Source organism: Canis aureus, chromosome 36, assembly GCF_053574225.1.
Source record: "Canis aureus isolate CA01 chromosome 36, VMU_Caureus_v.1.0, whole genome shotgun sequence".
Classification (NCBI taxonomy): domain Eukaryota; kingdom Metazoa; phylum Chordata; class Mammalia; order Carnivora; family Canidae; genus Canis; species Canis aureus.
The window spans coordinates 28,648,808-28,663,620 of NC_135646.1; the positions used below are offsets into that span (position 1 = coordinate 28,648,808).

At 51.7% G+C, this 14,813-nt stretch overlaps 1 protein-coding gene across 1 annotated transcript; it reads left to right on the forward strand.

Annotated features, from left to right (window-relative positions):
- Positions 1 to 965: 965 nt before the first annotated feature.
- Positions 966 to 14,510, forward strand: CAVIN2 (caveolae associated protein 2). The gene is made up of 2 exons (XM_077885338.1): positions 966 to 1,487; positions 12,112 to 14,510. The coding sequence occupies exons 1-2, from the start codon at positions 966 to 968 to the stop codon at positions 12,904 to 12,906; spliced, it is 1,317 nt and encodes a 438-aa protein (XP_077741464.1). The 3' UTR covers positions 12,907 to 14,510.
- Positions 14,511 to 14,813: the final 303 nt, after the last annotated feature.

A 14,813-nucleotide genomic window follows, 5' to 3' on the forward strand; every position in this document is an offset into this window, starting at 1 on the left:
CCCCTCCTCCTGCAGCCCATCCGTCCTTCCAGGGCAGATGCAAACGGTACTTTCCGTTACCGGAACTTGTGGCCAGGAACACACACACACACACACACACACACGCATGCACACGCACACACATGCACACACATACAGGCACATGCACAGGCGCTCTGTGTGGCATCTGTAGCACAGCAGCCAGGTCTCACACACACATATGCACACACACACAGGCACTCTGTGTTGTATCTGTAGCACAGCAGACAGGTCTCTCTCTCTCACATACACACAGACACACGCATAGGCATATGCACAGGCACAGGCGCTCCGTGTAGCATCTGTAGCACAGCAGCCAGGTCTCTCTCTCTCACACACACACACACACAAACACTCTGTTGCATCTGCAGCACAGCAGCCAGGTCTCACACACACGCGCATGCACATGCACAGGCACAGGCACAGGTGCTCTGTGTTGCATCCGCAGCAGAGCAGCCAGGTCTCTCTCTCACACACACACGCACACACACAGGCACAGGCACACGCACAGGCGCTCTGTGTTGCATCTGCAGCACAACAGCCAGAGAAAAGTTTACTGGCCGTAGCCAACGGGAGGCTGTGGAGCTGAGCCAAGCCAGCGTGTTTTTCTCCGCCTCTGGATGAAGTCATGATGGAAATATGGGCCTGAACCGCTTTTCTGAAGGGAGAGAGCGCTAGGAAAGCAAAGCTGAGCCTGCAGGAAAGGGCCCGTGCCAGGGGAGCGGGTTAGGAAGGGCGTGCATGCTCCGGGGCCCCAGCGGCTCTGGGCCGGGGCCCTCGCCCCCCCATCCCTCCCCCCCCTCCCCCCCCCGGAGCAGGGCCTTTAAGAGCCGCGGGAACGCCGCGCCCCGGCCAGTTGGTGCCGGGCTGAGCCCCCGCCCTGCGCTCCAGGCCCGCTGCCGCCCGAGAGGCCCGCACCCCGGGGCCCCCGCCCCCCGCCCCCCGCCATGGGGGAGCACCTGGCCGCCGCCGAGGACAGCCGGCACCCGGGGCCCGCCCCGTGGCAGGAGAGGCCCGCCAGCCCCGGCCCCGCGCCCGCGCCCGCGCCGCCCACGCCGAGCCGCCGCCCGCGCCCGGGGGCCCCGGGGGACGCGCCCTGGGGCTCCGCGCAGGTGGGCTCCGCGCAGGTGGGCGCCGCGCAGGTGAGCGCCGTGACGGTGCTCGCGCTGCTGGACCAGCTGGCCGGCATGCTGGACGCCGTGCGGCGGGGCCAGCGCGACCTCGGGCGGCGGCAGGCGGGCCTGGAGGGCTCGGTGGGCCGCGTGCGCGGCGACCTGGGCGACCTCTGCGCCCGCCAGGCGGCCACGGACGGCGCGGTGGCCGGGCTCCTGCGGCAGGCCCGCGGGCTGAGCGCCCAGGCCCAGGCCGTCCGCGAGCGCGTGGAGCGGCGGGGCGCGCAGGTGGCCCGGCTGCAGCATCAGCACGCGCGGCTGCTCGCGCGCCGCCGCTTCCGCGTGCTCGTCTTCCAGGTCAGTCCTCGGCCCGCCCCGGCCCCCCACCCCGCCCCCCAGCCCCCCAGGGCCCCACCTCGACGCCCCGTCCCCACTGGCCGTCCCCACCTGCCCCACCTGCCTTCCCCGCCTGCCGGCCCCACCTGCCCCACCTGCAGTCCCTGCCTGCCGTCTCCACTTGCTGTCCCCACCTGCCCCGCCTGCCGTCCCCTCCTGCCAGGGCCGCGCCCTCGATGCCCCGTCCCCACTTGCCATCCCCACCTGCCGTCCCCACCTGCCGTCCCTGCCTGCCATCCTCTCCTGCCCCACCTGCTGTCCCCACCTGCCGTCCCTGCCTGCCATCCCTGCCTGCCATCCCTGCCTGCCATCCTCTCTTACCCCACCTGCCGTCCCCACCTGCTAGGACTGCACCCTTGATGCCCCTTCCCCACCTGCTGTCCCCACCTGTCGTCCCCACCTGCCATCCCTGCCTGCCATCCTCTCTTGCCCCACCTGCCGTCCCCACCTGCCAGGACAGCACCCTTGACACCCTTTCCCCACCTGCCGTCCCTGCCTGCCATCTCCACCTGCCGGCAGCACCAGTCCGTGCATGGAACCTGCACATAGGGCCAGGCCCAGGGCATAGCAGGCCAGGGCCACCTAGATGTGTCCCACACAGGAGGGGAGGGCGAGCGGGTGCACATGCCCTGGCCACCCTCACCTGTCTTTCTGCATTAGGAACCCAGGGCTCTGAGCGCAGCTGTGAACTGCACAGGGCTCGGTAACTCCAAGGCTGTTTTTTTGTTTTGTTTGCAAGTAAATGAGTCTATGATCAGGAACTTCTTAATTCCTTTTTTTAGATTTTATTTATTTATTCATGACAGACGGGGGGCGGGGGGGCAGGTAGCAGAGACACAGGCAGAGGGAGAAGCAGGCTCCACAAAGGGAGGCCAATGTGGGACTCAATCCCGGGACCCCAGGATCAGGCCCTGGGCCTAAGGCAGGTGCCAAACCGCCGAGCCCCCCAGGGATCCCCCTCCGAGGCCATTTATTCACTCTGTGCGGGCTTCCAAGTGAGATGATGGTGTCAGTTGGGTTTGTTTGTTGTTTTTCTGTTTTTAACCAAGAGGTCAAACTCAGGACCGTTTTAAGCGTTGACCAAGTACTGAAGACCGAGGCCCTTAGACTTGAACTAGTCCCTTCCTTTAAGATTCTTTTGGCCGAAGCAGTCTTTGCTACTCTCTAGCAAAACTCCCCACAGGCGCGGGAGGTTCGGGTCTCACCACCTCGGGAAAGGCCGACTGGAAGGCGAAATCCGAGCGGGGTTATCAGCTCTAGTTACAAAGGCTGGTCTTCAATATTTTTCTCTTTTCAATGGTTGCCTTAGAAGAAAAAGGCCACTTAATTTTTTTTTTTTTTTAATGCATCAGTGATGCAATTAATGTGGCAAGAGGGTATCTGGGGACAGGGAGATTGCGTGGGGCCCTTGTTCGGCCGCGTGGGCACCTGTGAGCCTCAGGGCAGCCCTGCCCACTGGGGAGGCCCTTCCGCCCTGTGGACCACGGCCAGGCCTGCGGCGGAGCCCAGGAAGCAAGTGCGACCCTGCCCCGGGGCCGGCTCCCTGTGACCAAGTGAATAGGGGAGGATTTCAAAGCCGTGCATGGGAGAGGCTATAACCAACTGTTTGATTGTGAAAGGCACACAAGAAGAGCCTTCATCTCCCAGGGGAGATTTAGAAATTGGAATTTAAACCGAGGGAGCCTTCTTTTTTCTAAATGAATCTGCTCTGCCAAGTTAGAACCTAAGCCTCCTTCCCGCCATAAAAGGAAAGACTCATCTGGCTGCTTTTTTGTCCTCCCCAAATTGCGCTTGATGTAAAGCTTCAGGCAGCTGATGTCCTCCTATACCTCGCAGGCTTTTGCAGCCCAGACGGTTTTTAGCTTGTCATGCAAATGGAATAGCTTTCCATGCACCAGATGAACCGAAAAGAGATACAGTGACTGCGCCTTTCTTAAGCTATGGAAGATCCTTACTTTATTAGCCTAAGAGATATTCGGAATCTCAGCTCTCAAGGCATTTCTAAATTAAATACTGGTCTCCAAACAAAACCAAACTTGTACGGACATGCTTAAATCTGAGTCATCAAAGGAAATTTTCCTCCTTCCCATGTGAATCAGGGAGATTATCTCTTGTCCTCTGTCCATTAGATCAGGGGGTGAGGGAAGCACCTCTCGGAGGGAAATCATAATTCGTCGGGATCGATTTATGTTTCATTTTGCCACGGATGCTCTGTAGATATTGGGGACAGGGATGGAGAAGTTACGTGACTAAAAATTCAAGAGAATTCTAAATCTGACTTAAAAAAAAAAAAAAAAAACAACGGTTGGGGAACTTAAAGGCTTGGGCCGCTGTTGAGCCCACCACGGTCTCCTGTTTTGCCACATCGGGTTGACAGGTGTGAAATTGTAGCCAGAGATGGTAGGAGCTCCCATAGAGTGAGTGAAGGGCGCAACGGCGGTGCTCGAGACCAGGTGGCAGCTAAGAGAATGCAAAGCAATGGATTCAGGCCCCATTCTGCACCTCTTAGCAAGCAGCCCCAAAGGACGCTTTTTTTTTTTTAAAGATATTTATTTATTTCACAGAGAGAGAGAGAGAGCACAAGTAGGGGGAGTGGGAGAGGCAGAGGGAGAAAGAAGCAGGCTCCCCCCCTGAGCAGGGAGCCCGATGCAGGGCTCAGTCCCAGGACCCGGCATCATGACGGGAGCTCAAGGAGATGTTTAACTAACTGACCCACCCAGGTGCCCCAGGACACTTTTGTTATTTTTATTTATTTTTATTTTTATTTTTTGAAAGAACAGTTTAGGAGACAAGGGACTAAAGTCAAGGAACCGGACCTTTTTTAAGCCATGGAAGACCCATCAGTAGCCTGAAGGATATTAGTAACCTCAACTCTCAAGACATTGTAAGATGATTATTTTGAAAACAAACAAACAACTACAGGTGCAGTCTCTTCATGGCAGGGTTGTTCTTTCTCATAAAGTAGGGTTTCCACGGTAGTAATTGTGCCAGTGGATGAAATACTAACTTGTGCTGGAAAGTGCTCCAGGTTCAGGGTTGAGAAGCTATATTTTGTCCCATAGACACCGGTTCATATTCTAGTTTCACCACTTGCCAAATATGTGATCTTGTGCACACTTTGTAGCTTCTCCAAGCTTCTGTTTTCTCATCTGTACACTGAGGATATTAATAGGAACAAAATATTTTTGAGCCCTGTTAGTAATCCCTGCATGCTCTAAGTGGCTTTCTGTGCATCATCTCATTTGTCCCCAATTCACAGATGATGATGCTGAGATTCAAGGACGTCTGTCTCTTGTTTGACGTTACTTGGTAAGCAGGCCATGAGGCCGGGATGTGATCTCAACATAAAATTGATTTCACCGTGTGCTTTTACACATGAAGGCTCCTTTCCTAGCTCTCTTACAGGATGAGGAATAAAAGGAAGAACCTATTTAGAATGCTAAGTGACTGGCGTGGTGTAGAACCTCAAGGAGTAGAAGCTCTTTCTGGGCGGATCTGAAATGCCCTGGCACAGAGTGGAGGCCATCCTTCTGCTTGGTTCGATATATGGCTCTTGAGTAAAAAATGACCCCACCCTACTCGGGATCTTAAAACAGTTATGCTTATGGGATTTATGAAAAGACACCTACGCACCCACACTCTTCGACTCCCTGCCATACATTGTACGATAACTTCCGTATTGAAATCAGTTGTGTGTCCCCAACACACCATGAGAGCAAAGGACTCTGCCCAAAGGGCCTACCCAAAATAGACCCTGCCGGTGGCAGTAGTTTTCACAGAGTGGCAGAGGGTGGGTAAGAGAGTAAGGAGGGCAGATAATATACCAGGTACCACCCTATAAGTAGTTTGTCATTTTCAGTCCAGTTGAACCCCATGCTAGACTTTCCCTTGCTAAACTCATTGGTTTTCTAATTTAAGACAAAAACAATTGATGTGAAAATTAAAAAAAAGAGAGAGAGAGAGAGAGAGGAAAGAAAATCTGTCACTTTACTTGAGCATATTTAGTACGATAGTGTTCAGAGGATTAGGTTTCTAGTAAAGTCCTGTTGTGTCCTCCGAGATCTGTAGGTGCCGTTTGGTTGGTCGCTCAGTTGGTTTGTCTACAAGGTCCTTACACGTCAGCATTTTTGTAAACCCCAAACTTTGTCCTATTTAAAATAAATTATTCATTGGGCACCTAGGTGGCTCAGGTGGTTGAACCTCTACCTTCAGCTCAAGTCATGATCTTGGGGTACTGGGATCAAGCCCCGTTACAGGCTCCGTGCTCAGCGGGCGTCTGCTTCTCCCTCTCCCTCTGCCCCTCCCCACCGTTCATGCTCTTTCTCTCGCTCTCGCTCTCAAATAAAATATTTTAAAAAGTAAATAAATATAAGTTAAATAAATTATTTAGGGGCCCTTGGGTGGCTCAGTGGTTGAGCATCTACCTTTGGCTCAGGGTGTGACCCCCGAGTCCTGGGATCGAGTCCCCCATGGGGCTCCCTGTGTGGGGCCTGCTTCTCCCTCTGCCTGGGTCTCTGCCTCTTTCTGTGTCTCTCATGAATAAATAAATAAAATCTTAAATATTTATTTATTTATTCAAATGTATGCTGAACTTACCACATCCTCGTGGCTTTACAGACTCCGGTGCCTTTCGCAATTACCTCAAATTATAGCCAGGAGTATCTAAAACTGGAGAATGTTCATCTCTCTTTGAGCAATGAAACAAATTGTAAGATCCTTGTTAAACTTAGCAGCTTTCCTTTTTTACATTATTTTACAATAGCTTAAGGTCAATGTTGGAACTCAAAATGCTGTGATAGGACCCAGTATAAATGAAATAAGACTCAGAGGGATTGGCGATCAAAAAGCAAATGCGAAAGACTAACAATAAGACTGATGCTTGCTTTGCCGGTGCGTAGGGCCACCTTTCTCTAAGAATAGAATTTATACAGGAAATCAGTGAATTTACCCTCAAAAGGGAATTTTCTCTGTTGATTGAAGAGCCTAGAATTTCACAGGGAACTGGCCGGGAGGGTGTGGTGGCCACTTATGCCAGAAGGTCTTAGTCATGATTATCTGAAAGAGCGGCTTGGGAATGATTTCAAATCTAGGGAACAAAATGAGCGTACTCATGGACAGCTTACACTTTCAACCACATAAAATTGTGAAATTGGGTGAAAAGAGTAGAGGTTGGGTGTTTGCTATGGATACATTCGTGGAGGATCAGGCCTATAAATGTGTTCAAATATTCATCATTTGGCTTCTCTCGATGAGATCAGGTTTTGAGAAAAGTGCTAAAAGTGTAACATCTTCAGACTATTTTAAAGCTGATTTCTTTTTTAAAGACCCTACTTCCTCTATCCAAAGCCACTGCTCTGAAAGTTGCTAAATTATTACAGATATTAAGGATGTCGAAGAACCGGGAATACAGAAAATCCAAGGCCCCTTTATGTGACAGCTCACCATGTGGGTGTCCCGTAGATGAACGTCCCCGTGAGGGCGCACTCGTTTCGATGCGCGACTTATCCTTTTGGTTTCTGAGATAAACAAAATACTAGCTCTTATTATTATTTGCACTTACTGAATGTGAGCACTGCCTCAGGCATGTTAAGTGAATAACTGATTATTGTTCCTTCAAGAGAATCATTCCTTTCTCTTATTTATGGAAAAACTGGACTGTTGCTCAGATGCAGCCCTTCCCCGTAAATGTTGCCGCCCCCATTGTTTTGTGATCTGGGTCTGTTAGAATTGAGTGAATGAAAAACATTCTCCAGAGCTGCTCAGGTCCTATAGTTTGGATCCTTGCACGAAACATGTTTGGCATTTAATCCTCTAGGAGATCTCTTCTGCACTGTGTTAATTATTTTTCGTGGGATTTATATTAATATCACCAAATCAAGTATCTTGGATCTGGAAAGTACCCTAATAATAGTTTAGTGTAAACTCGTTTTTTTTTTTTTTTTTTTTAATCAAAGAAGCAGAGGCTCTGTTTCTGAAAGTGACTAGCAAGCTTTCATTTTATTAATAATAGCAATTACGGAGTCGAATTGCAAAAAGGGTAAAGAAAAACAAACACTGTTCCGCTATGACAAAGTTCATGTTTACTGGGTTTTCGGCATCAGCTTTTAAATAATTCGGAATGATTTGTTTTCCGTTTTGGGGGAGGGGGGTTGGTGTGTGGGTAACAAAGAACACCTAACCAGTGTGATCTTAAAAAAGAATTGAACCCTTGATAACACTGAAAAATAATGAAACTTTTAAATCCTCCTCAATGTGAAAGACTGCTCAGGGATTATAACTAATGCATTTTATTCTTATGACTTGCTGATTCTACCGACAGCTGCCTTCGGGGTGCAGTTCTAATCAATGGCTTTATCCACTTGGCAATCTATAGCTCAGAAACACAAATTGGAGAAAACCATCAATGTGTAAAAGAGACCTATAAATCAGAATGTCAGGTGGGCATAGTTCCATTTTAATAACTAGTATTTAGAGATTACTGGATAAAGCATCCCACGGACACAGATTTACGGTCCTCCCATCCCTTCCGGATGTCACCACATCCCTGCGGGACTGTGACAGCCCTAGCCCGTTTCTTCTACCAACAGGGATGATGAGTTAGGGACACACAAGCACGAACCGCTCGCTTCTCTCGCCTTGTTCAAGCTTTTACTCTCGGCTTCCTTGTCTAACTCGGGTCGTAGGGTGGCCTTCTCTTCTCAAGCGTATTCTTCTACATACGTGCAAGGATCAGCTTCCAGGAGCTCCAACCCAAGAGGCCCTCGGCAGGTGGGCAAGGTTCTCTGCGTTGGGATCCACATGCACACCTGGGACAGTTGGTTCCCGAGAACCAATCTAAGTAGCAAACAAGCCAGAGTGTGAGGAGCACCGTGCCCTCCTCGAGAGTTCTCTGCGTCCCTCCTCTCGTCCCGGGCTGCAAGCCCATCGCTCGTGCGTGCTTGGAGGGTGCTCCTTAGTTCTCCTAGAACTCCTAAGGGCTCTTGTGAACGGTCAGAACCCGCAGCAGCTGCAGAGCGGCGGCTCAGGACCTTTTTGACAGTAAGTCTGTAGGGCAAGCAGCTGCTCGGGGAGCCCTGCTCGGTGGACGGGCCCAAGAGAGCAGCGCAGCCCATGGGGTTCCTACTGCCGTGTTAGGGGTCGCAGACCTAGAGGCCTACGGGAGTAACTGGGGGGGCTGACGGGGCCGAGGGCGTGGACTTGCCCCCCCCACCCCCCCAGGGAGCCGTCACTAGGGAATCTGTAAGAGATTCCTACATCTCCTAAGGCAGATCAAAAACGTGAGGCCAGGAGGCTGGAGGGAAGTGCCCGTCACCTGCAGACAGGTGCGCTGCCAAGTGTTTCCAGGAGGTGTGTGTGGGGGGGGCAGGGCCCATGTGCAGGGCTGGGCACTGGGGCCCATGCGCTTCCAGAAGATCTCCTGCCCCAAATGCCAGCCGGTTATCACCCCCCACCCCCGGCCACTTCAGAGTCCAGCATGGTGTGTGCACTCTGCGGAAGCAATAGAGATTTTGAGGAGTGTCCATATCTTTCTGCTTCTAAAGACACACAATGGACAAGTAGGCCCCGCGTGTGCATGGACACCCGCAGATTCCTGGGTGAAGGGAAGGCCTTCGGCCTCAGACTGGAGCCCCGGGCAGCCACAGAATAAACGCCGCCCGGTAGACAGAACACAAACCGCTGCTCCAGTAATTAAAGTGACAAAGAAACATAAAGCAGTTAAGTCAAAAAGACACGTCTCACTTGTTTCTAGCTTTATAAACACACATCCGGCTCATTCTGGACTCTGTCTGCTCCCGCCGTGTTTATTTTCATAGTTGGCCTAAGAGCTCTTGTATCAATGTCCCAGCATCGCACAAAGAGTCCGTGGGTTTGGGGGCGCCAGGGTGGCTTGGTCGGTTAAGCATCACCTTCAGCTCAGGTCACGATCCCAGGGTCCTGGGGTCCCGGGGTCCTGGGATCGAGTCCCAAGGCAGGCAGGCTCCTTGCCCCGTGGGGCATCTGCTTCTCCCTCCCCCTCTGCTCATGTGCTCGCTTGCTCTCTCTTATTCTGCTCTCTCTCTGTCAAATAAATGAGGACAATCTTAAAACAAACAAACAAACAAACAAAAAACCACAAGTGGAGTTCCGTGGATCTCCCAGCATCTGCCAGCTGCCCCCCTGTGCAGCGTATGCCTCCCACACGTCGCTGGCTCACCTGACCGCACGCTTCCCTAATGTCATTTCCCGATGGCAGCTGTGATCAACGAACTTTCTTCTAGACACAGAGCTAAGCCCATTCCCTTGTAGTCCCCAGCGGGTAGGGCCACCTGCGCGGCTTGCTGGGAAAGCCTGGGAAAGCCCCCTTACCCAACAGGCGTGCGCTCACTCAGCAAATGGCTGTTGAGCTGCCACGAAGTATGCCAGTTGCTGGGCCCAGCAGTGAGCGAGAGACCAAAGCGGCCACCCTCGTGGAGAGTACAGGCCCGCGAAACAGAAGCGAGTTGAGACCTGCAACATAGGAAAGTTGCTCCCTAGAGCAACTGTGTCGTCAACGACTCATGGGAATCCCATACCCCTTTCCATTGTTTTTTTTTTTTTTTTAATTTTTATTTATTTATGATAGTCACAGAGAGAGAGAGAGAGAGGCAGACTCCATGCACCGGGAGCCCGACGTGGGATTCGATCCCGGGTCTCCAGGATCACGCCCTGGGCCAAAGACAGGCGCCAAACCGCTGAGCCACCCAGGGATCCCTCTTTTCCATTGTTTTACTTTGTCTCTTACCCTGTGTTCCTGACTCACTTCCTATGACATTCGAAATTGGCGGTTGTGGAGAGAGATTTGGGAAACAGAATCTGTAATCTCTTTACTTAAGAGAGAGTCTATTTGACCAGATTTTCTGCCGTTTACCTCTACCCAAGACTTCATCTTTCATTTCCAACCAATCTACGGAAAGGACTGTGGTAGGAGTATGTGTGTGTGAGGGGGAGCCCCGGGGCTGCGTCTTCGCAGAGTATGACCGTTCGACCGTTCGGTGGTTCATCAGGAGAGGGACTTTGACGTTTCCCTATATCGAACTTCGTTCATTTCGTTTTTGTAAGCACAAAGCGAAAAAATATGCATGCGTTTGATCATAACCCCAGTGTTACTTTTCGGTCAATCAAAATTGCAAGATGAAGGGGAATTGTTGCTGTTACCATGACCTTTACATGAAGTGTGGACCCCAGATAGACTTTTAAATGCACAAAATCTGGTCACTTCTCAGCCTGAGGGTTAGTCCACAACATGATCCGGACACGGAAGCTGTGGTTGAGGCCAGGGTGGGGGTAGGCTCTGAAGCCTGGCCCGCCTGGGCCTCCCCGCAGGACCCCGAGCGCCCCTGGGAGTGCAGTCTGAAGGCTGCTAATCCGGGTCAAACTCTCTTGTTCGTATTTGGAAGAAACTGAGACCCACGGAGATCAAGTCATTTGCTGAAAGCCACACAGCCATTCCGCAGCGCGGCCAAGACCCCGTCCCACGTTCTTTCTCCCGTGCCACTTCTTTGCGTGAAAAGGTGAGGCCGCCTTGCCGGCTGGCTCTCATTATCCAGCATTCGAAGAAGACTTTAAAAAACGCAAGGGATTCCTATGCTGCGCGGCCAGGTCTGCATCGACACCTGCCCCCCGGCCGTGCTGGGGCACCATTGCCCTCGGGCGCTGGAGCCAAGGTCTGGGGCTCTGCTCCCTGGGACGCAGGGCGGGACGCACCCTCGCCTGTGCATCCAGGAGCTCGAGGAAGAGGCGTGTGGCAACAGCGCAGGGGAGGGGCCGCCTGCCGAGCCCCCGTCACTCCATGCTCTAGGTCGGGGCGCAAAGTATTCCTGTCCAGGGAAGCCCCCGTGGCCGGCAACAGGGCCCGGATGAGCTACTTCAGGGTTGCTGCTCACCGCACGGAGAGTGGCCACGACAGGCCACGTCTCCTTATCAGGGCCCAAAGGGCATCCTAGACCTCAAGGCGTCGTCGGCTTGGGGCCCCCGTGGGGCTGGCCCGGGCGTCTCTTACTCCGAAGTCACATCATCAGAAAAATGAGTGTGCGGTTTTGAGCAGAGACCGAGGTGGGCCGAGCTCTCCTTCCTGAGCCCTGGCCGGGCGGGGAACCCACCAAGGCTCCGCGTGGTGTCTGACGCGTGAGGACTGTCCAAGCCTCTCCCTTGTCACCATCTTTTTATCTTCTGACTCGGCCACCAGGCTCTTTTGCAGTGGGGTTTTGGCAGGAACAGAGCCATTTGACCTTGAGGGACGTTAGGACCGAGGCCGTTGGGTTCCCAGTGACTTACTTTAGCTCCTTTATCTAAGCAACTTCCTGGTCTATGAGGACCACAGCGCACTTCCGCCTGCCTGTGGCTGATCGAGGCCTTGCCAGCGGCCCGCAGGCTGTTCCCCAGCCCCGGGGAATGACCTGACCGGTTTAGCATTAACTCTTCGTATTCCAGAAAACTGAAGCCACAAACGTTTGGTTTCTTGTCATGCCCCCCCGTGCCAGAAAGAGACTTGCCGCCAGTTGCAGCAGCTCAGGCCCATTTGTGAAACCTGTTATTAACCTGAAACCCACGTTGTCCATCTTTTCAGGAAGAAAATGAGATCCCTGCCGGCGTGTTTGTGAAAGAGCCACCTTCCAGGCCGGCGGAAGGCGAGGAGGAGCTTGCCGAGGACAACCAGTCCCTGGAGGAAACCTTGCACACGGTGGACCTCTCCTCGGGTGACGACTCGCCCCACGACGAGGAGGCCCTGCAAGACAGCTCGGAGGAAGCGATGGAAGAAAGTAGGGCCGAGAAAATGAAAAGGTCTGGCCTCCAGAAGGTAGACAGCCTCAAGAAAGCATTTTCTCGCCAGAACATCGAGAAGAAAATGAACAAGCTGGGGACAAAGATCGTATCCGTAGAGAGGAGAGAGAAGATTAAGAAGTCCCTCGCTTCCAATCACCAGAAGATATCCTCAGGGAAAAGGTCCCCCTTCAAGGTCTCTCCCCTCACCTTCGTTCGAAAGAAAGTCCGGGAGGGCGAGAGCCCCGCGGAAAATGAGAGCAGGTGGGAAGCCACGCGGAGCAGTGACCAGGTAGCCGGGGAACAGGAGCAGAGCTCCTTGGCCAAGGGCCTTTCCCAAACGTCCCTCGCCAGCGCCCCGGAGGAGGGGAAGAGCGAGGGCGGGGAGGCAGGGAGGCCGGCCTCCAGAGGGGCCAACGCGGGCCTGGAGGGCGACGCTGACCTGACAGCTCGGGAGGACGAAGAAGAGGAGTCGGTGGCCCTGGAACAGGCCCAGAAGGTTCGCTACGAGGGGGGCTACCTGCTAGCCTCTGAGGGCGCCGAGCGGTCGGATGAGGAGCCAGAGCAGCCTGCAGTGCTCCAGGTGGACCAGAGCGCCTGATGCTCCCGTGTGCCCGGTGACGGGGGACCGGGGCGGCTCCCGCACGTGTCCAGCACCGCCCCGGCCCTGCCGCCGTCGTCTCCTCCATCCTAGCAGCACACGCACCACCCAGCTGTACGCTGTACGAGGGCAACCTGTCCGAGCCCCGCTCCCAACTTGCTCTTAGGCTCTCTGTTTGTACAGTCGCTCCAAGACTGCACAGAAGAAGAAACGGAGCAGCCGCAAAACGCTGATCGGTTTGACGGGGTGAGGAAAGCCAGAGGCAACTCAAGATCCTCGTCGTGGAACGGGATTCGCTCCTCACCGTTCCACCAGCTTGCTGACTAGCGCCCCAGCACTATGCTGAGTCTCACAGAACTCCGTGAATCCTCACGATTGCATTTCAAGTGTGTGATGTATAATACACGTGTGTATTTAGGCTGAAGAGTGACTATGTGTTCAGGAAAAACCCAACTTTGTAAAAAAAAAAAAAAAGGCTGAAAGAGAAGGTTCAGTTGGTTATTCACGTAACCAGTGTCCTTGAAAATGAAGGGAAAAAAATGGAAAGATTATAATCATCAGAAAGTAAGGTGTAGAAAAGGCAGGACTGTCAGGGAGAGAAAACTAAGAAAGGAAGGAGAAGTGGGAAAATAAGAGAAACAGGAAAGGAAGCGTGCCAAAGACAATGAAGCCAGAGAAAAACTATGTGCTTAGAGATAAAATATTTACAGCATTAACTCAAGTATTCCACTCCTTAACTAGCAATTCTAGAGAGCGTCCTACAGCCAGGAGTAATAGGTTGTATCTTTGCAATATTTTTATTTTCTAATATTTTCAAAAAACACAAAAACATAGTTTTACTGTGTTGAAGCTGCATTTCTCTTCGTAAACGAAATCCAAATATTTCTCCAAGGAGGTTTAAAAGGATGTTGTCCCATTAACATTGGAATGAACATAAATCTTCAAAATTCATAAGCACTGTCTCTTGTAGGAAGTTGGATCCTACTAGTCTCTCTGGTTTTCCAACTTTGAAATGACCTTTACACTCCGGATGATGTAACGTAGGCCTGGAAGATGTTAAAAATCATCAGGTTTTGGAAGGGAAGGGTTCTGTTTTTCCTTTTTTTTTTTTTTTTTTTTTTTTGCACATACTGCTAATTTCATCCCAGGTCATATTTTATTTATGTATTAATTTCACAGAATATTAATATGATTCTTCCAAAAGCATGCTAGTGTTTACGTATATGTGCACATTTGTTCAGACAGGCTAATTTTTACTACGGCCTGACACTCTACTAAAATGCTGCTTTATCTACTTTTGGTTACAGAATGCTAATGTTGTAAGGAAACTATTTTAGTTTAGAGACACTTGTGCCAGGGAGCAAACTCCTACCTTTAGTCCGTGCCACTCACCGTAAGTAACCGTACAGATAGAAGTGACCCAAGACAGTATTAACAAACGATACTTTGTGCTATAGACGGAAAAATAGGATTAACCGGCATATTGATGGCATAACCTACACAGCTATGTCCCCATTTTGCAATAATGTACCCCAAACGTTAGATTGTTGAACTAACAATGGCTGTGTTAAAGAAGACCGAATAAACCAAAAAAATAAAAAGTCTGTAACAGTGTCGGGTTTTTTTTTTTTTTTTGGCAGAACCATTTTAGAACAAGCAGGAAGAATTGATTTCTAAGCCCTCTCCCAAACAGAGCTGGAGTGTTGACTGTTTCCGTCTTGATTTCCCCTATTAACTCTGCTTTCTTTTTTCCCCTGATCTCATTTAGAAATCCAAGTCTCATTCTTCAAGTTTAACTTTCTTGACATCACCTTGCCAGCTCTGGAGAGCATCTGGATTTATTGCAGCAGCTTGATAAATTTGATAGTTCCATCTGCATTTTTATTGTTTTGTACCAGACCTTATAA